We start from the raw sequence: 26,221 nt of genomic DNA, 5'->3' as shown, positions 1-26,221 counted from the left end.
TATTTAACTATTAATAATTAAAAAACAGTAATAATTAATATAATTTCTTTTTATTAAAAAGTATTCAATAAATATTAAATAAATACAGCTATTAAAGCTTTGGTGGTAACAAAATAGTCAATTCGTCTCGGCTGTCTTGCTGTTACCTCTCGGGACTTTTAGACGGTTGATACGGAACAGCCACGCGTCTATCACAACGCACAACTTCTTAAATGAATAATACAGAAAATTAAATATCTACTAATTTAACAATTTATAAATCGATCTTGAAATTTTTAGAGGCATACTAATAACTCGTCAGATTGGCTGATTATCGAACCTCTAAAAATGACAGGATGAATTTATAAATTCTTAAATTAGTAGATATTTTTTTTTGTTTTATGCATTTAAAAAAGCGCGCGCATTAAAATAAGCGCGCACAAGTTGTGCACATATATCTAGTCCGCAAGCGTAAATTAAATATTATTTTTTTATCTTTAATAAAAAAAGCCGCGTTCGTATGATTTAATGTTGCTATAATTGTTTGATTTTCTACTCTATTGTTTTTTATATGATACTTATTTAATATCATAAAAATAGTATTCTTTAGTAGTATTGAAGTTACTTGAAAAAATTGATAATATCAACTTTAGTGTTATAAACGTCTCGATCTTACAATAATCTAACCTACAAAATGTAGACAGTGACATGTATAATCGGTCAAAATAAATATTAAATTTTAAGTCATCTGTTATCGCTGTAAAAAATACGTTTGAACACATTGACAATATTACTATTCACCGGTTAATATATATTATTAATTATCGAAATAAGGTATGTTATACATTCCCTCGCGGACCTGGAATCACTGTAAAATCACAGTGAAATCACAGTGAGATTATAGTAAAAACATTGTGAGATTATGATGAAATTACAGTGAAATCACCGTGATTTTGTGCCATTCGGTCACTGTAGTTTTATGGTTATCTCACAGTGATTCGATAGTGGTTTCACAGTGATCTTATTATGTTATCACAGTCGATTCATAGTTACCTCACAGTGGTATTGCAGTGATTTTAGTGTGGTACCACAGCCAATTCACACTGAATCCACAGTGAATTTCCAGTAAATTTACAGTAAATTCACAGTGAATATACAGTAAATTTACAGTGAATATATAGTGAATTCACAGTAAATTTCCAATGAACTTACAGTAAATTCACTATGAATTTACTGGAAATTCACTATGAATTTACTGGAAATTCACTGTGGAAAAAAAATACAAAAAAATTATTAAAACCTACCATCCTTTTTTTTCAAATAAAAAAAAAAAACCTAAATTTTCAATGACTACCATTTTTTTTTTTTTTTTTTTTGTCATTCTATAATATCAAACTTTGAAGCTTTTTGCAATTTTTTCCATTAAACTTATTTCTCAAAACACATCTTGAAAATTTTTAAGTGTTCAGAGAACTTTGAAATAAAAAAAAAAGAATACAAACAAAAATTAAAAATGGCCATCATGACACAAATATTCAATTTATTTAAAAAAAGTTGAAGAATGTTTGAACAACTTTTTTTTTGCTATTCTAAAATCACCATAAAACTATAGGCAAATCATCATAAATTTTCTGTGGAATCATGGTGAAATCACTATTACTTTACTGTGAAATCATTGTGAAATCAGCATTAATTTACTGTGAAATCATGATGAAATCACCCTAAATTTACTGTAAACTCGCAGTAAAATCACAGTGAAATCACTACTAAATCACAATGACAAAATAGCACAAAATCACTGTGAATTCACTATGAAATCACCGTAAATACACCGTCAAATTACGGTGAGAGTGAATTCACTGTGATTTCACAGTGATTTCAAGTCCGCGAGGGTTCAATAATAATTATGATAAAATATTCATTTAAATAATTTGTATTTCGATCAGTTTTATTTATAATTTCATTTATTTATTAATTACAGATAATATTAAGGAAAAGAATGAAATACTATGTCACGGCTGCTACATTCAAAAATTTTTAATTTTTTTTTTTCCTCTCTTCCAAAATAAGTACACACTAAAACCTCCTGTACGTAAACCTTGGTATGTATAACGCCGACTTACTGACGCCAGAAGTCGTACCGGACAAATATACCTACCTGAGCGTTGTCAACGCTTTACAATTAAGTCGTATTGTACTAATGGACCACGCGTATTATATATTTCTCTTTCTGAAAATTTCATCATTTTTACTTAACGTACTTTTAATATTTATGTATCCGTCTCCATTTAATAATCTAAGCATAGAACGGCAATCTTTTTTTTGATTTTTCATCTTAAAACTATAGACCACCCAACTCATGCGCACCTGCATGTGATTCTTGGAAACTAAAGAAAGCTAATGGAAACCTCCAAATTTATGGTTTACTACACGAGCATGCTCGGCGACAGAGTGGCGCCAGGTCATCAGCCTACTTAATAGTCAAAATCTGTTTCCCAGGGATCACACGTGTGCATGGGCCTAAAATTTTCGGGCGAGTACGAGTCCTCTCGTATGGGAAATTGGTTACCACCACTTTTCATATGTGAGGATCATATAAAAAGACCATGGACTTTAGCTCATCAGTTCTTTTGGGAATCAAACTCTGAACCGTACTGAACTCTGGACACTCGACGGTGTTCGTAGCTAGAGGATTGATATCTCGATTGAGCATTCGGTTAACGGTAGCTGGGCGTACGAACCGGACCTTGAAAGTATGCATAAATAAAAAACTTTTATCGGTAAATTATTTTTCATGGCTAGATTTTTAAAAACTTTGATACATAAATGATCTAAATTGCGTATAACGTAGGAAAATATTTTGTTATAATAAATTTCCATGAATCAGTTAGCATGGCTGCTAATCTAATGTAGCTAGTTGAATGAAGGACGGATTATTTCGTAATTTTTATGGTTATTTAAATCATTAATCTAATAAATTTTTTCCCCGATTTCTTAAATCTAAACTTGAAGAAAGCAATTCAACTTACTTAACATTTTTTTAACTTGCTTAGAAATTCGTTGGTTATAAATAAATAAATAAATTATTTAGTCTGCTTCTCGTTTATTCATTTAGTTAGGAATTACTGCAAAATATCAACTTAAAGTTCAATGAAATTATAAATTAGATAATTTAATTCCATGTTATATTTTTTAAGGTTTGAACTCTGATTCTATAAAACCAAATAATTTGGAAAATCTCAGCACCGACAGTTCAGACTCAACAACAAAAGAAAATTGGAAACAAAAATCATTACCAAAGATGATAATAGATGAAACCAATTATTATAAAGAAAAAGTTATTACTGCAACTCAAGAAACGAATAATTTAAACAATAGCATTGGTGGAATTAAATTGGGATGGTAACCCGGCGGAGAAAGAGAAAAAAGAATACTACCAAAACCCGATGTTTCCCAAACAACAGCATGGGAAGTTTTTTTAATGGTGACAGCTTTATGTCTACGTTTCCACCTTTCTGATGAAGCCCGACAGGCGATTTTGGAGTTGGTGAAATATCTAGCTGGTCCAACTACTGTGAACTTGGATGTTTCCAAATATTTAATGTCTAAACTTTTTGATCCACCAGACAATGTCATAAATTATGTATTTTATTGCGAAACATGCCATATCGCTTTAGAAGATCCTATACCTAGAAGTAAAATTATTAAATCTGATAGAGGATATTGTAAAAAGTGCTGTAAAGAATATACACTTTCAGCTGACAATAAATTTTTGATAATGAATTTAAGATATCAAATACAGTCATTGCTAGAGAATGAATCAGTGCAAGACATGATTGCAGATAATATTAAAGAAATAAATAGCAATAATAATGCTTATGACATAAGAAACAGCGAAAGATATGTCATTACTCATTACATCAATTCCAATAACACTAATGATAGTATTGTTTTAACACTAAATGCTAATACTGATGGAGCCCCATAATTTGAAAGTAATCGTCATAGTTTTTGGCCGGTGCAATGTGTCATCAATGAATTACCTAAAGAAATACGCAATAAAATAATACTCTTAACAGCATTATGGTATACAACTGAAGAGCTTAAACCAACTTTTATGAACTTATATTCAAATATTTTCATTCAACAGATAAAAGATCTTATGGAAACTGGTATCAAGATCGTAAATAAAAGTGGAAATTGTAACAGGGTATTTTTCAACCTTGCCAAATTTGGCCCCTTTATTAATTGATTTTAATAAGGGCGCTACTGGAAAATAAGACTCGGCCTTCCAGAACCGGAGATGTTAAATTTAGAAAATTCAGGGTCGTTGAATTTTACAAGAGTGAGAAAGGATGAGGAATTAAATTTATTACACAATACTTTTATTAATATAATTAACAATTTTATTTATCACACACAATTTTACCCCACCGGGTTTTATTTCACTTATAATTATTTTATTACTACGGAGTCCATCGGACTTTATTTCATTAATTACTTAGTCCCCTGGACTTTATAAATTAAAATATTTAGTTGGCCACTGGCCTGATCCCCTGGATCTATTTAACACTGAGTCCCCTGGACTTATTTATAATGGCCACCGGCCTGATCCCCTGGATCAATACTAAAACAAAATCGGCAACTTGCCAGATACCCTGGATCTAATTATTTCAAAGTAATTGATTAAAAATTCCCCTGGAATCATTTTATATCGCACACACACACACGTTTTATTTAATCAATTTACTGTCCACTGGACTTAACTCACACACACACACACACACAATTTAATTTTCCTAATTACAAATTCCGATATTAAGAGTTAATTTTAGTGACTATTAATTTTTCCTTTGTTTATAATCATTTACTTTAATTCACCAAAATTTTTCAGTAAAAATTTCCATCAAGTGATAGATTTTACTGACTCGAGCGACCGACGCTATCTCTCTCGACCGCGCGTCTCAGGCTATCTCTCTCTATTTCGTGTCTTTCTTCGCATTCAATTTTAATTTCTTTTAACAATTTACGGACATCAACTTATTACTCGCAATTTTAATTAATTAAAATCTCAATCTTTTATCACGATTTTCACAGCACTTGATTTTCAGTCTTGTAAATTTTATCTTATTAAATTACCGATTAAATTATTATATAACAATGATTTAATAACTATTATAATTTCTGGCCTCCTGCCGAGAAATTTTCCTCTTTAATTTATAATTAATGATTAATAAATTCTGGCCTCGCTGCCGAGAATTATTTTACCAAACACGTGGTTAATTATTATTTTATTTCTTTACAATAAGTTCTGGCTTTCCCCACCGAGAATTTATTCTATCGGAGACTCTAGTTTATTAATACTTCCGATGGTTTTATACTCGATATTAATTAGTTTATTAATTCTGGTTTACCTGCCGAGAATTGATTTACGCACAGCACTACGATGTTAACACTCAACTTTTCACTTGCTTACCGGATGATACCATTGGCGTCTATCTAGCTTCTCTTGGTCTTTCCTTGGTTTCCGGTCTTCTGGATAAGGCTCACGGCAGATGGACGTCCGTTAACCTTGTCGGCTCGACCGACTCTCTCTGATTTTGCTGCTGTCCTGTGGTTATATATTTTCAGCTCGGCCATTTTCGGCAACTTCCGGAAAATGGCCTCCCCACTTAATTAATTTTGGGACAGGAGTCTGAGCTTCTTCAATTAGCGCACCCGGCAACAAGTCGAAAAACTCTAACGGGTACTTATTTGGGGTTTCGGCTCGGGTAACTGACCAGCCGTGGGAAACCACGATTTTCCTTTATGATAAATTAAATTTTACCCCGTTACAAAATGTCTTAGCTTACTTTTGTACACTTTTTTGTTTCCCTGTTGACTCTGTTGCTAGACCTCTTATGCAATGTCCATTTCAATTCAATGCATATTAAGGTTTCAGTTGGTGTTATATTTGTGGAAATTATAATGATCATAGTATGAGGTACTTATTAACATCTGAAACACCTGAAGATCGTACTCATGAATCATATTTAAACGATGTTGATCAACAGAATAAACATGTAGAAACTCATTGCCAAAATAAAGCAAACTTAAAAAGTTCTGTAAGAGGTGTGAAAGGAAAGAGTGTGCTCTCTTCTTTGCGTGATTTTGACTGTGTTTGGGGGTTTTCATATGAATATATGCACAGTGTTCTCTTGGGTGTCACTAAACAACTTTGGAACACTTGGAATGATAAGTTTTTAAAATCTCCTCAACGTGCTTTGATTGATAGTCGATTAATATCTATAAAACCACCGACTGAAATTCATCACGTGCCTCGAGTACTAAAAGATAAATGTAAATGGAAAGCAGCGGAATGGAGATCTTGGCTCTTATTTTATAGCATCCCCTGTTTATCAGGAATTTTAGATGATGAACTTTTAGAGTCATACAAACTGTTTGTGAGAAGTATTCACAAGCTTCTTTCCTTGAAGATAACTGATGAAGATTTAGTACAGTGTGAAATCGATCTATTATTATTTGTTGATGGCTGTCAAAATTTCTATGGCACTTTATTTATGACTTTTAACGTTCATTCTCTATTACATATTGTCAGCAGTGTTAGAAAAAATGGGCCATTGTGAGCGACTGCTGCTAATGCTTTTGAGAGTAACATTTATTGTTTCAAACAAGACATTACAGGACCTAAAGGAGTGCTAAACCAGGTGGCAAATCGAACATTGAAACGTACTGCTATTAATAATTATCTATCTACTGCCCCTGATGAAGAGCCATGGGTATTTTGTAAAAATATAATCAGTAATCGAAAAGAAGTGACTACAAACTATAATTGCACAAGTGACGGGGCCTTATTAATTAAAAGTAAATAATTATTATTTGAGCAATCTTCAAGTGTCATATAATAAATGTATATATACAGGTCGCGTTTATCATAGTAAGTCTTATACTAAAACTAATAAATCTGATAACAGTTTTATTCAATTAAACGATTCCCGCATTGCGCAGATTCAAAATTTTATCATTTTGGAAGATAAAACATATATGAGTGTGAAATATTTAAAAGTTAAGCCTATGAATAATGAAATAAACTTTGTTAGTCATATATTACATATAGATAAATTTCATGAAATGTTAATTAATATCCCAATTGTCGATGTACAATCGAAAGTAATTTTTATAAGTATCTCCAAAATAACATCACCGAATTCAGATACTACATCAGATGACTATATATGAATTCAACAACATTGTTGAAATCCAGTGAAATTAATATCTATTGAAGAATACGAATATTTTAGTACCTAGTTATGATAATAAAAAATAAATACCTGTTTTAATACTTATAAAAAAATTATATTATTCTGAACTTACTTTTTGTCAATAAAACGTTTTCAATGCATTATTAACTTTTGATAATTAGTAACGAATATAAATGAAATTATGTTAGGTGTTCTTATATAAGCCCACATAAGTGATGAAGAGTTCGTGTCACTGATTATCATACACGGAGAAAAATATCAAGTAAATATGCTTATGCAACACAGTAATAATTACATTACTCTACAGTTTGTGTATGAGAACGACAGAACATAAAATAGAGAGTAATGTAAATATTACTGTGCTGTATAGGTATATTCACTTGACATTTTTCTCCGTGTAGTTTTTGTAGAATCAAAAATTATTTTCTCATATAATCCGATAAATTACCAACAACACCTGATCAAACTCATTTTTGCAGTAATTAGGTTCGGTGAGAATGAAAATTATATTCTGATAAAATCCAATTATTACCGATAAAATTATTTTCTCATACAAACGGGAGAATGATAAATTTTATTATTTTCTCATAGGATCCAATTATTAGCAACAGAATAATTTTCTCACATGTTCTTATTAAAACAGGAATTTCGTAAATTTTATTATTTTCTCATAGATTCCTGTTTTTATTGACGAAATCATTTCCTCATACATTCTCATATGAACGGGAAAATGATAAATTTTATTATTTTCTCATAGGATCCAATTATTAGCAACAGAATAATTTTCTCACATGTTCTTATTAAAACAGGAATTTCGTAAATTTTATTATTTTCTCATAGGTTCCTGTTTTTAATGACGAAGTCATTTCCTCATACATTCTCATACGAATAGGAAAATGATAAATTTTATTATTTTCTCATAGGATCCCATCATTACTGATGAAATTGTTTCCTCATATGTTCTTATCGAGACGGAATTCTTATAAATTCCTATAAATCCCGTGAATGTTTTACCTCATCCAACCTTATAAAAACTCACTTTTCATAAACATTTTTATTTTCCGATAAATTCTTATAAAGAATTTCTTATTAGAATCTATGAGAAAATAACTTTTTAAATAACTCCCATTCAATCTCATAAAATTCGGTGAGTTCTATGAGAAGCCGACTTCCGCTTCTTATAGAACTCATTCATTCTCATAAAATTTCTATGAGAATTTATAAGAAGCTATCGGATCTTATGAGATTTTTTAAGCAGGGTGTGGAGATAGTTTTAAGCTGTGAGGCAATTATGCCAAGTGACTAGTGATCACAAATAAATTTTATGGAAAATGTTTCATTTGATTTGATGCCGATTTTTCTAATTAAGTTTTTTTTTTTTACTACTCGAGAAAAAATCTTTTTGTAAAATTATATAAAATTTCATAAAGCTTAAGGAAATTGTATAAAATTCTGTAATATTTCATAAAATTTTACTTTACAAAATGATATGAAAATTTATTTTCTTTTATAGAATTTGATAAAATATTATAAAGTTTTATGAAATTTCATGAAATTCATATCCAGTCCTGAAAGTAAGTTTTGTTTTTTACCAAGATTTATATTGGTACTTGTTCGAAAGCGCATGTTATTTTCAACAAATATAAATATTAAACATACACTTGAAAAATTATTTATCCAGATCATTTTCTCCATATTCATTTACAGCTTACCGATAATTTAAAAAATATAAGATAATTAAGACGCGTTTTCATTTTTTTCTCTATTCGCACTCAACTGGATAAACGGTACTATCTTTGTTGCACTTGTACAGTAAATTGGAACTTTGTCCAAGCTTTTCTCGTAAACAAATGGAAGTTATCAAAAAATTGAAGTGCACTTCGCTAGTTCATAGAGTACAGCATCGGTTCTGTGTCTTTATTTTACGTTTAGAGCTTTTATTGCATAGAAAAGCTTGGACAAAATTATCTGATAACCGTTCTTAAGACTAATAATTATAAATAACTATACAAACATATTTATTTAGTCTAATCTATATACACAACCATATTAAATATTTCACTCTAGCACATTGTAAATAGTGTACGCAAGTTTTATGACCTGGTAAAAAATTTATGTGTTATGATGATTATTTATAATAATAATTATAATTAAATAAATAATGAGCTTACCTTAGTAAAGGATTCAAGGGATAAAACTATAAAAAAACTGCTAGTCATTCTAACAGGTCGATAAGATTTTTGTAGAATAATTACTACTGATCTACGAATATTGTTGCTTAAGCAGTACCAATTTGTGTCATATATTCCCGTGGATATGTCTAAAAACTTAAATTATTTATTATTATAATGAATTATAAGAATTTCGTACACCGGAAGTCAATACACGAAAAAAAAATCGTGAGTGAATATGGATTATATCTAAATCGAATTTATGCCAATTCTTTGCGAGAAGTTTGAAAATCTATAAACATTTTTAACTTCCTGCTATATGAAAATTGTAAATTTTTTAAAAAAGGGAAGTTATTGGTTTCGGTTCGATTTTCGAAAGTCGAGTTTTCATCAGACGTCGACGTTTTGAGGTCCTTGGAAGCTATTGACTGGGTGCGCGACGAAAACGACATCTGTCGACCGCATTAAATCATCCTCAAAGAGCACAGAGAGAATACGGCAGGTTTTTATAAACAAATAATTAAAATTTAAAAAAATCGCGAAATATATGTGTATTACTACATTTGAAAGGTAGAAAAAAATAGATTATATTGTGCTCAAAAATTTAAGTATAAAAAATTTTAATAAATACAAAATAAATATTATTTTGAACGACATAAGGTTAGCTAAAAATAATAACAATAACAACAATAATAGTCATAATAAGAAATGAGTTAAAATAATTATAATTGCAATTTTTTCAAATTTAAAAACATTAATTTGCATTAAGTAAAGTAATTAAAGTGATTTCAATTATTCGTAATTTAAAATTTAAAAACTCAATAATTTAAAAAACTTTGTGTTAAAAATTTGTAATTTAAAAAATTCCCCGTAATAATTTTTAGCTAAAAATGAATATCATTGATGGAAATCTGTAAAACTTGCAATTACTATTTCTGTCAGTATTTTTGCAATTAACAACATAACAACTATTTGTTCTCATTTTTTAACACTGCTTTCATGTAACTATTCACAAGACAAGTGCGATTTAACGCGTATTTTGTCCACTGCGGGCGCTACAATCGATTTGATTGTCCCGACCCTATACTCCGCACCCTGCCAATTCTGACTATTTCCGGATGGACGTCCGTGTGTATGTGCGCGCACACGTGTGTGTGTATACTTTGTTTGTCCGACAATATCTTTGGAACGAATCAACCGATTTGAACGTACTTGGCGACAATAGAAAGGGCTCACCAAGACTTAAAATTGATTAGATCTGAGGGTTGATCGGTCATGTAGTTTCCAAGTTATACAAGAAATAAAAAATTGAAAACAATTTTTTTTTAGATTTTTTGCGTATAACTTATATGCGTATAAACCACTTGCCCGATTCGCCTCAAAATGTAATCAGTTTTAAGTCTCGGTGAGCCCTTTCGGTTGCCACCAAAAACGTTTTAATCAGTTGGTTCGTTCCAAAAATATCGTCAGATAAAATAGTATATTACACACCTAGGGAAGTAAAATAAGAAATGTCTCAGATCACATATTTGTTGACATTACATGTGATCTGAGACATTTTTTACTTTACTTCCCTAGGTGAGTAATATACTATTTTCTAGTGAAGGTATGTTTTGCCGGCCTAACAAATTTTTGAGCTCGAAGAGCAGCCATCCGGAATTCCAGAGTTGAGGTGTCCCAAAAATAATCACTTCGCATATGAAAAAAATAGGGATTTTTTTTTTTAACGCAGTATAATGGATATCATTTTTCTTTTACAAAAAATACTTACTTCATAACTCAATTTATCAGCGCAATAACACGGAAGTAATATTTGGATAAACATTGCAGTAAAAAATGCCAAATTTCCCGCAAAACTCATTGTCATTGTGTCCGTATGCGACATCAAATACGCAATTGTACAAAGAAGAAGCGAACTGACAGTGTATTGTACAAATATAACGCTCGAAAATAATTCATTAGTAAATTTAACTAAGCTAAAAAAATATTAATTAATGTTTTTTTCGTGGTAAATAAAAAAAAAAAAATACGAACCGCAGAATATCAATGTGATATTCAATCCAGTCGGCCATCAATTTTTGCTCGGTCAAAATTATTTTTTTTTTGTGGTACATTCTTTTCAAGCATTATAAGTAATTTTCCAATCATTTCTTTAAATCGGTGTCTAAGAATGTGAATGTACCCGCACATGTAGCACATTATGCATGGCAGCAGCAGGTCTAGTATCAAATTTATAGTCGCTGTGATAAATACTGCGTATAGTTGATAGATAGCCGTCGCCCAATATATTCTAGTTGTGCGAGTGTAATTGTAGGGAAACCAGCCCTTATAGGGGAGAGCGTAAGGTGGATCCATAACAGCCATGTGGCCTGAAGAATATGTCAGTAGTGAGCTCATAAATACTAACGGATAATAAGTAAATATATTTCTGTAAAACAAAAAAAATTAAGAATGAGCTGGACGGGATTCAAACCGCAAACATGGGACTTACCTTGCAAAGTCATTGAACCTGGAGAAAATGAGTTCCTCTTGTTGATCGCGAAGCTTGAAGGGACTTTTAACGAGTGAGTCAAGAATGTGTACAACACCGGTGCGATTTTGAATTACACAGACGATTTTCTGACGGACGACGACCATGGCAAAAATCAACGCCAAGTTGTCGACGAATGCATCAAGGTCGACGTTTTTAAACTCGAGGTCCAGGATCCCAGATAGTAAGAAAATGTGGTTGACAATAACTACAATGGAACGGTTAATTTTATAGAGAACCGCTTTTATTCCGCGCCATCCTCGCGGTTTCCAGACGCCTATGATACTGAGGAGAAAGAAGTTAAATGTCAATACTTCCATTGTTTATAAAATAAACCCGAGGGTTTAAAGTCCCCAGTAATTTGTCCGAGACGCCAGAATGTCTACGGATACGTCTGTTGATATTATTTTCTTCAATCCAATGTTTAATTGTCATTATTATAATTGTCGTTGATAGTAAATATGCAAATTGCGTAATGGGGGATAGTTTTCCGAGTGATATATATAACGAGTTAATATTGAATGAGATTATTTATGAGCTACGTGGCAACAAAGCTCGTCGACTTGGAGTCCTCAGTCTTCGGAAGTCTTTGTAGCTTCCACGAGGCCGACAATTCAATCTATCGATCCTCGAATTTGCCACTAAGTCCGTAGGATGCCTTACACGCACTTACACACAACTTACTTGCGTGCATATAAAAGAGATTGATCGGTAAAAATTGACTAAAAAGTTATTTTTTCTTCATTTTGTTGGTGTTATATTTTCTAGGGCCCTTGGAATTCATCTAAGGAAGGATAAAAAAAACACACCAAGAGTTTGTGAAGCCAATATTAAGCTGCATAGTGTAATTGCCAGCTGACAAATTAAAGCAAATAAATTGTGTGAAGAATTTTCAATCTGAACACAATTCGCAGACCTCTACACGGAAAAAACAAGATAGTACTGGTTACTGTTTTGCGCAGTAATCAACAAACAATATAGGTAAAAATACATTTTAACTTGACTGATTCATGTTAGAACAGGAGTGAGTCATAGCTTAACACGAACTATTACTTTTTAAACAGTAACCAGTGTTGTCCTACACAGTACATGAATGATATGACTGGTTACTGTCAAAATAGTTGTCATTAATATCCAAAACAGTACTCAGTCCTGTTCTGACATTAACGGTTACTACATTCATATGTCTCTTTACTATTCTTGACAGTAGAGGTCTATTTTAACCTTTCTCTAAAGTTTAATAGTTTTTTATCAGTGTGCTTTAATAATTATGATAAAAAATAATATGTTGTAATAAAAAGTTACAAATAAATAATGGTGATTTTATTATTACATATGCACAAAGTTGATAGCGATTTTAGTACTTGTACGAATTGGGAATATTCAACTATTGAAGACTTAAATTACTGTTCAGTTACTCACATAACTATCAATAAACGCGGAGGTCGGTATATTTGAAAACGATGGATTTAGACGTTACTTATCTTAAATGTAAGAAGCTTGTTATTTTGTAAAATACTTATTGTTAATTTATGTAAACAACAGTCGAATAAAGATACTTTTAAAAAATCTGATAAACCATTTAATTAAGTTATCAAGCTCTATTTTAATTTTATTTTGTATATATTAATAATCCTTATATAAAAAAGAAGAAAAACTAATTATTTTTAAATATTTACGCAATATTATCTATATCTATACATATTTATGAACCCTCGCGGTTTTGAATCACCCTGGAAACACGGTGGAATCACGGCGGTTACACGGTGGGTTTTATTATGTTATCACCATGATTCCACGATGGTTACACAGTGTACCCACCGTGGAATCACCGTGTAATCTCGGTGAATACACCGTGGAATCACGACGAGTACACCGTGTAACCATCGTGACCTTACACTTAATGTGACCTTAAATTTTGCAATGATTATCAAAAAATGCTTTATTAAAAAATTCTGTCAAAAACGTCTATATAGATGCGAATGACGAAATTTGAGACCGTTTGAAACGTGACGGTCATTCCAGCATCACATAATTTTTTTAAAATTATGTGACGGTCTCAAGACGGTCTTATGACCGTGTTCTGACCAAAAATAAAAATGACGGTCATTCTGCATCTCTAGCTATGACTCACTCCTGTTCTAACATGAATCAGTCATGTTAAAATGTATTTTTACCTATATTGTTCGTTGATTACTGCGCAGAACAGTAACCAGTACTATCTTGTTTTTTCCGTGTACTCATTATTTGATTATTTTAAAGTTTTAAGATAATAATGAATTTTTTTGCACTATTGAGGAATTCGAGGTCAAAAACTGCCAAAGATAGTGTTAGCTTATTTTCTCAGCTTTTGCATTTTTTAATTTCCTTCTAAGAAAATCGAAAATTTTTTTAAAAAAGAAAAGTTATTGGTTTCGATCCGATTCTCGAAAACCGAGTTTTGAATAAATATCGAATAAATATCGGTTGTGGTACAGCATCACATTGATTACTGTGCGGCCCTGATTGAAAAAAACGATTCGAAAAAATTTGCAATGTTAAAGGCCCATAAGAAGGATGATTTATAAGTATTCAAAGTATTCAAAACCATTAAAAAGTATTAAAATTTTTTTTTCTAATCGTTTTAAATTGTTTCTTTTAATAAGGGGGAACCTGACTGAGTGATATGCGCATACGACTCAGACAGGTCCCGCACAGTAATCAGTGTGGCGCTGCACCACAACCGAGCATTTTCTTCTAGCGCCGTACTGAGTCAGGTGCAGAACAATAACCAGTTGAACTCTAATCTTTCCATGTATCCTGGTGTGGTCTTGATGAGGAAATCATTAGGTTAGCTCGATGCCGAATAAATTTTTTATTAATAAGGCAGTCCTAATGTGGTCATGATAAGGAACACGTCAGGTTTGCCTTATCGAGGCACACCTTACGTAAACCTGAAAAGGTCCTCATGATACTTCAGGCAAATCAGGAAAAAATTCTAGTCGAGAGGTTTGTATGAAATATACTAACAATTTACATTGGGCCTATTTTTCAACATTTCAATTTTCCAATGATTATTTATCAAAATAAAATTTTGAAGATTAATAGCTTAATAAATATATAAACATATTTATTAATCATCACTCGTCCAACAAAATTATTAAAATATTAACGACATACCGACTTAAATTTAACTATTCACTCTAGCACATTGTAAATAGTGTACGCAAGTTTAATGACCTGTTAAAAGATTTATTTTCCATTATTTACTTAATAATAATAATAATAATAATAAATTGTAAATGAGCTCACCTTGATGAAGGATTCAAGGGATAAAATAACAAAATAGCCGCTTGTTATCATAACAGGGCGGTGAGTTTTTTGAATAATAACAACTACCGATCTTCGGATATTGTTGCTTAAGTAGTGCCAGTTTGTGGCATATATTCCTGTAGATATATCTAAAAACTTTATTTATCATTATAATCAATCATTTTAATTTTGCCTGTAACTTTACAGAGTATGATTCTAATCCAGTTGACGTTATTTGCAAAAATTTTATAAAGAATTGAAGCAACATAAAATTTATAAATATTCAGTGATTTTTATAAAGTAACTATACATATTACTTTTTGAAAAGTCATTGTAGCGAGATAAAAAATACAGTTTTCCCATGAGTGAAAATTTTTTTAGGCAGCTCTTTTTGCGCGATCAAAATAGAATAGCGAGATAAAATTTTTTCAATTTTTTTTCCTCTAATAATGTCCACATGTAATGAGCAAACATATTATGATTTTTTGAGAAGATTTTATAAATGGGTAGGATTGAAAAATTTCTATATGAAATTCAAATAAAAAAATAAGTTAGATTTATTCTGCCACACTAATTTTGTACTTCAGTAGGAAAAAATTGACAAGTCAAATTTGTTTTTTTTCGCCAAAAATTGTCACCATAAATATTGCTGTGATAGTTTTTACTCAATGCCCAAGTTACCTCGTTAATAGTATATTACAGGGCAAGGGAGGATAGTAGGACATTCCAAACCTCCTTAGTATCTACACGATTTTTCACCAGACCTGCACTTGACAGTTAAAATTTTTGCCTCCGTTCGTAACAAAAACGGTGCATGCGTTAATTTTTTTCATTTGCTTTTTCATCCCGTTCGAAAAAAGTATATATCCGTATATATTCGGCCAAATCTGAATATATGTCGCATACATGAGACTTTTTTTTCTTTAAACAGGACAGGAATTTAAACTTTCGTTGCAGGTATGGTGACAATTGATTTATTTATATTTTTAAATTCTCTATATATATTAAATATTTACCTCAAAAGTCAATTTATCAGCGCAATAACACGGCAACAATATTTGAATTACCATCGCAAAGAAGAATCCGAAATTTCCCGCAAAACTCATTGTTGCCGGGTCCGTGTGCGACAGCAAGTACGCGATTGTACATAGAAGTAGAGAGCTTGAAGTGTACTGCATAAATATGACGCTCGAAAATATTCCATTGGCAAATCTAACTAAACTAAAAAATGATTTTTTTTTATTTAAAAAAAAAAAAAAAAAAAAAAAAAAAATACAAACCGCAAAATTTCGATGTGATATTCAACCCACTCGGCCATCATTTTACGCTCAGTATAAACAATTTCTTCTTGTGATTTATTATTTTCTGACATTATTTGCAGTTTTTCAGTCATAACTCCAAACCTATACCTCAAAATGTGAATGTACCCGCACATGTAGCACATTATGCAAGGCAACAATAAGTCTAGTATCAAATCGATAGTCGCTGAGTTGTATACTGCGTATACTTGCTGGACACACGTCGCCCAGTATATTTTATTTGAGCGGGTGTAGTTGTAGGGGAACCAGCCATTGTACGGTAGAGTGTAGGGTGGATTCATCACAGACAGATGATCTGAAGAATATATCAGTAGTGCCCCAAAAAATATCAAAAAATAGTACATGAATATATTTCTGTAATGAAAAAAAAAAGAAAAATTAATTTAAAATGTAGTTGACAGGATTCAAATCGTAAACTTGAGACTTACCTTGCAAGTTTTTCGAATCGCGAAAAAATGACTTCTTCTTGACGATCTCGAAGTTTAAAGGAACTATTGTTGAATGAATCGGTGATGTGAATCAGTTTTGTACGATTTTCGATCACGCAATTTATTTTTTTTTGAGCGATAAACGTTGAAAGAATTAACGAAAAGTTGTCAATGAAAGCTTCGAGATCGATGTTCTTAAACTCGAGATCCAAACTCCCGGTTATTAAAAAAATGTAGTTAACAATTATAACAATGGAACGGTAAACGTAAAAGAAAATAGCTTTCATTCCGCGCCAACCACGCGGTTTCCAGACCCCCGTGATACTGAGGAGAAAGAAGATGATTGTCAGTACTTGCATTGTTCGAAAGAGTAACTCCCAGGTTTAAAGTCGCCAGTAAATCGTTAGTGGATGCCAGATTGTCTAGTACATTGCCTAGTAAATTTAATTCTCGTTGAGGCAAATTTATTACATTTGACATTATAATAATTACGGCTGATAATTTTCTATGCAAATTGGGTAATCGTCTAATATGGAATAATTTTCAGAATGCTGTTTAAGGCAAGTTAATAATATATGAGATTATTTATGAGCTGCGCCGGCAACGTTCGTCGACTTGGAGTCCTCAGTCTTCGGAGGTCTTTGGAGCTTTCACGGGGCTGACCATTCAACTTATCGATTCTCGAGCTTGTCACTGAGTTTTGGGATCTCTTATGTGCACTTGCATATGATTTGCGTTCAAAATCGAGAGATTAATTGGCAAAAATTAACTAAAAAGTAATTTTTTTTTATTTTGTTGGTGTTATTTATTAATTTACTATTTGGTGTTTGTTATATTTTCTAAAGCCCTCGAAATGCATCTCAAGAAGGTCAAAAAAAAATACACTAAAAGTTTACGGAGCCAATTTTAAGCTGTAGGATAACTGCCAATTGACACGTGAACGCAAATAAATTTAGTGAAAAAAGGTTTCGTTCGATTTCATACCAATTTGAAAGAAAAAATGATAAATAAAAGCCTTTTAAGATGAGTACTAACATTCTTCAGTTATTTGAAATAATTTATAATATATATTTATACCTGTGCAACTAAAAACATACACAGTAAGAAGAGTGGTGTTAAGAATGGACTCATTTTAACTCCGCTCGGTGTTAAAATGAAATTACACCGGTGTAGGAGGCGTAATTCGTCGGTGTTAAAGACCGGTGTTAAACCATAAGAGCGGGGTAACCGGTGTAAAAGCGAAGTAATACCGGTGTAAAACCGAGGTCAACTGCGCCCGCTTGGAATATTAACTTTAAAGATTATAAAACACAAAAAATGTTAGTTCTTTATTAGTAATAGCAGTTTTGATTTTTAGCTAAACGAATCAACAACAAATAAGTATAATGGTAAAAAATAAAAAAGAATGCCGTAAACATTTAGGTTAAGTTGTTTGAAATTCATATGAAAGTCAAAACATGATACTAAGAAAAAATAAAAAATAAATAATTAAATAATAACAAAATAAATACTTTCACGTGCGCTTGCTTATAATTTTAATAATAATAGCCTCCCGTAACTCCGAAAGTAACCACTGCGAACGCTTCAGTCGATTTAATTTCTTCTATCATGGTTTTATTCAGAGCGAATAGGATGACTACACATTTAGTAATGACTACTAGCCTATTGTGGTACACAAACTGTGGTAACATCTACTACTGTCGTCGGTTAAAACAACTCCTTGGTAAATGACAGCTGTGGTTCTTACTATTCCACATCATAGTTTCTAATTATTTATCCTTAATTTATTGTTCAAATATATATTAATCGATATTTATTATTTTCAAGGTATTTAAAAAGTTTTAAAATTCAAAAATTTATATTATATTGTTCGGACAAAGAGTTTTTAAATATATTAAAATGGATTTATAAGTAATATATTCGAAATGTCACACCCACAAATTATTTAAATAAATTTTTTTTTCTATACGTCATAATATATATATTATTTCTCATTTGGAATTATCTTTATGACAAATTAATTTTTATATTACCAGCATAATTTTATTGAGTATTTAATTTTTGTTGACATAAAATACAAGCACATAATTTTGAAGGTTATAATGCCCACATTTAAAGATGTAGTAATTTTAACTACAATTGTCGAGCTAGTACAATCACACAGTGGGGTAAAAAAGTTTAAGGTGGCGCTATTAGTTTCGTTTGTCAGTCATTTTACTCCACATTAAAGTAGATTGTACAAATTATGCGATATTGCGTACTCCAAAGATAGTAATACCAACTAAATCTTATAATATTGTGTGATTAAAAAAACCACAAGATGAGTTTTTCATACTCCATTGAGTAGTTACTGGACCTATAACTTTTTACCCCAGTCGAATAGTAAATAGAACTACTACAGTAGAAATTAATCTTACACAGTGTCGTTTATGCTACTCCATTTGTCGCTACGATGACCACAAAGTGTAGTTTAATTATTATTATAGTTTAATGTGGTAAATTAACTCCATCATTTTTTCATGTGAATAAATAATGAATCAAACAAAGAAAATAATAAGACCAAATTTCAGTGTACAGTTAAAATTTTTATACGAGCGCTGTTGCTCGGTAAAATACAATAATATAATAGCCAAGGAAAAGTGGCTGTATTAAGTGTTTGTTTACATGTAAACCGCCGGTTTTATCAGTTACGATTTATTATAAAAAAAAAATATAAATAAATAAAGGACTATTCGCTCTGAGTGAAGCCATGGTAGGGGAAATCAAATTGACTGAAGCGTTTGCAGTGGTTACTTTCGGAGTTACGGGAGGCTATGATTACTGAAATTGTAAGCAAGCACACGTGAAAGTATTTATTTTGTTATTATTTAATTATTTATTTTTCATTTTGATTTTTTCCTTAGTATCATATTTTGACTTTAATATGAATTTCAAACAACTTAACCTAAATGCTTACTGCAATCTTTTTTATTATTTATCATTATACTTACTTATTGATGGTCCGTTTAGCTAAAAAACAAAACTGCAATTACTATAAAACTGTCACATATTTTTTACAACTTTTTTTTTTTACTATTATTTATAATATTTATTTATTTTTATGTTTCTTGCTATTGACATACGTATAAAAACATACTCTGACAGCCTCCCGTAGTTCATATTTTGTCTGGCGCTGCAGTCACACTCATAGCGAATAGAAGTGACTTTCGAAAAAAATACATCTCTGCAAGATTATGAAGCCAGTGACAAAAAATAAGATCATTTCCTCCGCTTCGCGTTCGAGTTGTGCGAAAATTATCTAAATTTTTTTTTACCTCATATATTAAATATTCACCTCGTAAGTCAATTTATCAGCGCAATAACACGGCAGCAATATCTGAATAAACATTGCCATGAAGAATGAAAAATTTGCAACAAAAGTCATCGTGGTACATTTGGTGTGTGACAGCAATGTCAATACCAAAATAAGGCAATGATGACATCAATTATAATAAGCTTTTGTAGTTTGCTGTTGTGTTTTTACAGGGTGTTGTTAATAAATATTAATATGATTCAAGTTTTGTCTGATTGTTAATTTCGAATTCGTATGACATATACAGTGAAGTAATAAAGAAATATTTTATTAAAAAAAAAAAAATTCTCTTAACTAAATCATTGCTTCAGAAATCATATATATTTGGATTACCTCAACAACTAATTTTTTTTTTCCACGAAGCTATTTTCACATTTCGTTTTTAACTTCATTTTTACTGAATACGCGTTAAAAAACTTCAAGGCCCACCAGTGAATCTTAATTAATAGTGTCATATTTGGTATGTATAAAATGTATGAAAAAAATAATACGTATATAAGTAAATATGTCATAAACATATATATTTATTTCAGTCTCAACAGTACACATGAATTCATTGAATAATTCATTGTAGAACATTGTAAATAGTGTACGCAAGTTTTATAACCTGGTAAGAAATTTATTTGTCATTATAATTATGCATGATAGTAATTATAATTAAATAAATAAATGAGCTGACCTTGGTGAAGGATTCAAGGGATAAAACTATTAAAAAACTGCTTGTTATCATTACAGGTCGATAAGATTGTCGGAGAATAAGTATTACCGATTTGCGGGCATTCTTGTTTAAGTGATACCAATTCGTGTCATATATTGTTGTAGATATATCTAGAAACTTATTAATTTATTAACATGAATAATTACAATCTTATTTGTAAACTTATAGTACAAATCTAGTTTGCGGAATATATATAATATATAATATTTAGTTTTTAATAAATAATATATAAGAATACATGTAACATGGGAGTTCTCATTTTAACGGGCTAAATTCTGTATTTGCTTATATAATTAGCTAAATACTTTAAATACTTACTTCATAAGTCAATTTATCAGCGCAATAACACGGCAACAGTATTTGAAAGAACATCGCTGTCAAAAATGATAAATTTCCCGCAAATTTCATCGTCCATGGCTCAGTGTGCGAAAGTAAGAATGCGATGGTGCAGAGGAGAACTGAGCTTACAGTATACTGTACAAATATCACTCTCTCAAATATGTTATTGATAAATTTAACTAAACTAAAAAAAAAATTTTTTTTTTGTTCTGGAAAAAATTTTTTTTTTAAAAAATACAAACTTTAAAATATCACTGTGATTTTCAACCCACTCGGCCATCATTTTACGCTCAGCGGTAATTATTTTGTCTTGAGGTTCATCATTTCCCGACATAATGTGTAATTTTCTTGTCATAACTTCAAATCTGTGTCTTAGAATATGTATGTGCCCGTATATGTAGCACATTATGCATGGCAACAACAGATCTAGTATCAAATTAATAGTCGCCGTGGTGAATACTGCGTATAGTTGATAGATAGCCGTCGCCCAGTATATTTGAGTTCTGCGAGTGTAATTGTAGGGGAACCAGCCTTGGTACGGCAGATTATAGGGTGGATCCATGACAGACATGTGGCCCGAAGAATATGCCAGTAGTGAGCTCATAAATAATAACGGGTAGTAAATGAATATAGTTCTGTAAAACAAAAAATATTTAAAATGTGGTGGACGCGATTCAAACCGCGAACTTTGAGCTTACCTTGCAAGTTTCTTGAATCGTTGGAAAATAAGTTCCTCTCGATAGTCTCGGAGTTTAAAGGGATATTTTTCTAGTGAGTCAATTATGTAAGTGATGCCACAGCGATTTTCGATTACACAGACAAGTTTCTGCCGGACGACGACCCATGCGAGGGTCAACGATAGATTGTCAACGAAGGCATCGAGTTGGACAGTCTTCAATTTAAGGTCTAAGATGCCGGATATTAAGAGATTGATAGTAATAATTACTACGAAAGATCGATAAATGTAATAGAAAATAGCTTTGATGCCACGCCACCCTCGCGGTTTCCAGACCCCCATGATACTGAGAAGATAGAAATTAAATTTCAATACTTCCATTGTGCTAAAGACAAACCCAAAGGATTAGAGCCACCAGTTAATCGTTTGCGGACGCTAAATCGTCTAGCGTATTGTCTAGAACTTTAAATTTTCGTCGAGACAAACTCAATAAATTGGTCATTATAATAATTGCCGCTTATTATAATGATGTAAATTAGGTAATTGCGTAATAGGGGGCAATTTTCCGGGTACTGTAAAAAGCGAGTTAATAATAAGTGAGATTATTTATGAGCTGCGCGGACAAAGTGCGTCAACTTGGAGCCCTCATATCAGTCTTTGGTGGTCTTTGAAACTTCTAGAAAGACTACGATGAAGTCTATCGATCCTCGAGCTTGTCACTAAGTCACTTTATACGCACTTACATATGACTGCGTTCAAAATTGAGAGATTCATTAGCAAAAGTTTTCTAAATATTTGAGTTTTTATACACTGTAAAAAATCACCGGGGTAATTCCAAGCGGTGTAGGTGTTAAAATTAGCGGTGTAAAAATAACGCCGCCGCCGGTGTAAATATTTTGTACCGGTGTTAAAAAAAAATTTCCGGTGTTAAAATAACGCCACCACCGGTGCAAATATTCTAGACTGGTGTTAAAATATTTTATTTTGTTAATATTTTTAATTACTCGATCACTATACTTGTTAATAAATGATATTTTTTATTAATTTTCATAAAGAAGTGACTTTTTTGCGTTTTATAATCTTTAAAGTTCATTCTCCAAGCGGGCGCAGTTTACCCCGCTTTTACACCGGTTCTACTCCGTTTTTACACCGGTATTTTTAACACCAGTGTATTACTCTTCCTATACCGGCGTAATTCCATTTTTACACCGGGCGGAGTTAAAATGAATCCATTTTTAACACCGCTCTTTTTACAGTATAATGTTTTTTGATTTTGTTCGTATTATTTACTATCTTAGTGTTTATTGTTTGTGATATTTTCTAGGGCCCTCGGAATGCATCTGAGAAAGGCTAAAAAAATCTATTCAGAGTTTACGTTGATAATTTTAAGCCGTAGGGCAATTGCTAATTGACAGAGTTAAAACTACACCGTGCTAGCTACTATCGAAAAAATCGTTAGCAGCTGGCGTAAAACTCGCTTCCAGCTAACGAGTTTTAATCGCTAGCTGCTAAAGAAAAAATCGCTGACTGCTAGTGAAATAATCGTTAGGTGCTATAGAAAATAATCGCTAGAGCTAGCGATTTTTTTTTTTCAGTATGTATTGTCTGTCTTGTTAGTGCTCGTTCAAAAGCGCATTCGATTTTCTATAAATCTATACAACTGAAAATGCATACATCTGACCCATTTTCCCCTCACATCCATTTTACAGCATACCGACCATCTTTAATTACCGATTTGAAAAAATAAAATTATTAAGACCAACTATTAATTGACTATATCAACATATTTATTAATCGCCACTTGCTCAACAAATGCCGTAACTATATTCATTTATTTATTTCTCGACTGTACTCATAAATATAAATATATAACATTTCAATCTAGCACATTGTAGATAGTATAAGCAAGTTTTATGACCTGGAAAAATATTTATTTGTGATTTAATTTTTATTATTAATAAAAATAACTGAAGAAATATTAAGCTTACTTTGGTGAAGGATTCAAGGGATAAAACTATAAAAAAACTGCTTGTCATCGTAACAGGTCGGTGAGATTTTCGGAGTATAATTACTATCGATTTACGGATATTGTTACTTAATTGGTACCAATTTGTGTCATAAATTCCGGTAGATATATCTAAAAACTTTTCGTTCATCAATATGAGCGAACATTAGAATCTATAATTAGTACCCTTAACGTGTAAGATTCAAATTTAGTTTACGGTATTCCGGAAATTAATATAGACACATAGGGGAATGGCGGGCAAAACGGACCACTTCAAAAATGTGGTAAAATTTTTTTTTTAGGAAATTTTCAGTAAACTCAAATTATAAACCCGGCTAGAAATTTTTAAGTGCACCTACTTTGGACCCAGTTGGGTTGCCCAATGGGAACCCGACATTGAAATGTAACGCAGAAACGTACTTGGGCCCCGATCGGGCAATCCCTGTAGGTTCCCAATTGGGTAAGACCTACGTATTCCCAAACGTACTATATAATCAATAGACATTATTATTCTCAATAATATGTTGTAATCTTCTACGTTGAGTTTTGTAGAAGTTTTGATTTTTTTAGCATTTCAAGATTATTTTTTGGATTGTAATTTTCTTACAAATTTAGTAAAAATTACTTAATTTTTTTTTCCGTGCAGGAATGTTTTTTTAGTTGTTTGGAGGAGTTTCAACTCCTGACTGATCTAATTTAACGTAATTTACGGCAAATCGGTATTTTTTATAGTCGATTATCGAATTACCGTAATTTACCGTGGATGCATCGTTATTAACGTCCGTTAAGGAGGAGACGTAACGATTAAAATTCAAAAGTAACATTCATAAAGACCACCCTAATATATATACTTACCTCAAAAGTTAATTTATCAGCGAAATAACAAGGCAGCAATATTTGTATAAACATGGCAGTCAAAAATGCTAAATTTCCAACGAATTCCATTGTCATTGGTTCCATGTGCGACAATAAATACGCAATCGCACAAAGAATTAGTGAGCTTATAGTGTATTGCACAAATATAACGGTTAAAAATATATCATTTGTAATTTTAAATAAACTAGAAAAAAATTGATTTTCATTCTTTTTTTCATGAGAACAAAAAAAAATACGAACTTCAAAATATCAATGTGAAATTTAACCCAATCGGCCATCAATTTTTGCTCAGTGGAAATTATTTCATCTTTTGGTTCATTATTTTCTGACATCTTTTGCAATTTTTCAGTCATAACTCGAAACCTGTATCTCAGAATGTGAATGTGCCCACACATGTAACACATTATACATGGCAGTAACATATCTGATATTGCATTAATGGTTCCCAAAACAAATGCTGCGGACATTTGGTAAACGGCCGTTGCCCAGTAGGCTTTTGTTGTTCGAGTGTAATTGTAAGGGAACCAGCCTTTATAGGGAAGAGCGTAAGGAGGATCCATCACAGAAATGAAACCTGTACATTGCATTGATAGGTTACTTAGATATATCATCGGATAGTACGTAATAATATTTCTGAAAAAAATAAAATTTTAAATTCTGTGGACGGGATTTGAACCGTGAAGTTGCACTTACCTTGCTATTTTTTCAAATCGTGAAAAAATAACTTCTTCTTTACGATCCTCAAATTTGAAGGGACTGTTTTTTAGTGAAACAATTATATGTATAATGCCAGGACGATTTCCAACTATGCAAACGATTTTTTGTCGAATTATGAGAAGAATGAAAAGCAACGATAAATTGTCGATTAAATAGCCGATTTTAATATTTTTGAACTGTATGTCCAACAAAAAAGACAGTATGGAAAGGTGGTTGACAATTATTATAATAGCCCGGTAAATGTAATAGAGAGTTGCTTTTATTCCACGCCACTCTTGTGGTTTCCAGACGCCCATGATACTTAGGAGAAAGAAGATGAATGTCAATACCTGCATTGTTTGAAAGACGTACCCGAGGATTTAAAGTCGCCCATAAATTATTTGAAACGCCAGAATGTCTGCTGATGTTATTTTCGTTGATACAATGTTGCATTGTCATAATAATTCGTAGAACTTACAATAATTATGCAAATTGCGCAATCGCATAATGAGAGAATATTGTTACTGGTACTGTACAATGCACAATACAGACTAATAATAAATGAGATTATTTATGAGA

The 26,221-nt window shown here is 31.6% G+C and overlaps 4 protein-coding genes and 1 pseudogene across 4 annotated transcripts; 1 reads left to right on the top strand and 4 right to left on the bottom strand.

The window, feature by feature from the left end:
* Positions 1–3,385: 3,385 nt before the first annotated feature.
* LOC128667653 (uncharacterized) lies at positions 3,386–7,491 on the top strand (the record flags this gene model as incomplete). The annotated part of the gene is made up of 4 exons (XM_053738680.1): positions 3,386–3,958; positions 4,130–4,189; positions 5,671–5,750; positions 5,921–7,491. Coding segments are annotated over 4 exons (1,398 nt in total), but the record flags the coding sequence as incomplete, so codon positions are not given.
* A 1,808-nt stretch (positions 7,492–9,299) lies between these two features.
* On the bottom strand, positions 9,300–12,262 carry LOC103580831 (odorant receptor 2a-like; annotated as a pseudogene).
* Positions 12,263–15,119: 2,857 nt separating this feature from the next.
* LOC106693322 (odorant receptor 94b) lies at positions 15,120–17,339 on the bottom strand. The gene is made up of 5 exons (XM_014440351.1): positions 16,981–17,339; positions 16,514–16,906; positions 16,250–16,454; positions 15,234–15,389; positions 15,120–15,161 (listed from the first exon to the last, which is right to left on the bottom strand). Exons 1-5 carry the CDS (start codon positions 17,337–17,339, stop codon positions 15,120–15,122), a joined length of 1,155 nt encoding a protein of 384 aa, XP_014295837.1.
* A 3,527-nt stretch (positions 17,340–20,866) lies between these two features.
* On the bottom strand, positions 20,867–22,456 carry LOC103580822 (odorant receptor 2a-like). Its single transcript, XM_014440347.2, has 5 exons — positions 22,088–22,456; positions 21,632–22,024; positions 21,369–21,573; positions 21,012–21,167; positions 20,867–20,939 (listed from the first exon to the last, which is right to left on the bottom strand). Exons 1-5 carry the CDS (start codon positions 22,444–22,446, stop codon positions 20,898–20,900), a joined length of 1,155 nt encoding a protein of 384 aa, XP_014295833.1. The 5' UTR covers positions 22,447–22,456; the 3' UTR covers positions 20,867–20,897.
* A 1,336-nt stretch (positions 22,457–23,792) lies between these two features.
* Positions 23,793–26,221, bottom strand: LOC103580829 (odorant receptor 2a). Its single transcript, XM_014440346.1, has 5 exons — positions 25,640–26,221; positions 25,187–25,579; positions 24,926–25,130; positions 24,054–24,209; positions 23,793–23,983 (listed from the first exon to the last, which is right to left on the bottom strand). Exons 1-5 carry the CDS (start codon positions 25,996–25,998, stop codon positions 23,942–23,944), a joined length of 1,155 nt encoding a protein of 384 aa, XP_014295832.1. The 5' UTR covers positions 25,999–26,221; the 3' UTR covers positions 23,793–23,941.

Source organism: Microplitis demolitor, chromosome 4, assembly GCF_026212275.2.
Source record: "Microplitis demolitor isolate Queensland-Clemson2020A chromosome 4, iyMicDemo2.1a, whole genome shotgun sequence".
Taxonomy (NCBI): domain Eukaryota; kingdom Metazoa; phylum Arthropoda; class Insecta; order Hymenoptera; family Braconidae; genus Microplitis; species Microplitis demolitor.
This window is presented reverse-complemented; position numbering and strand designations above follow the sequence as displayed.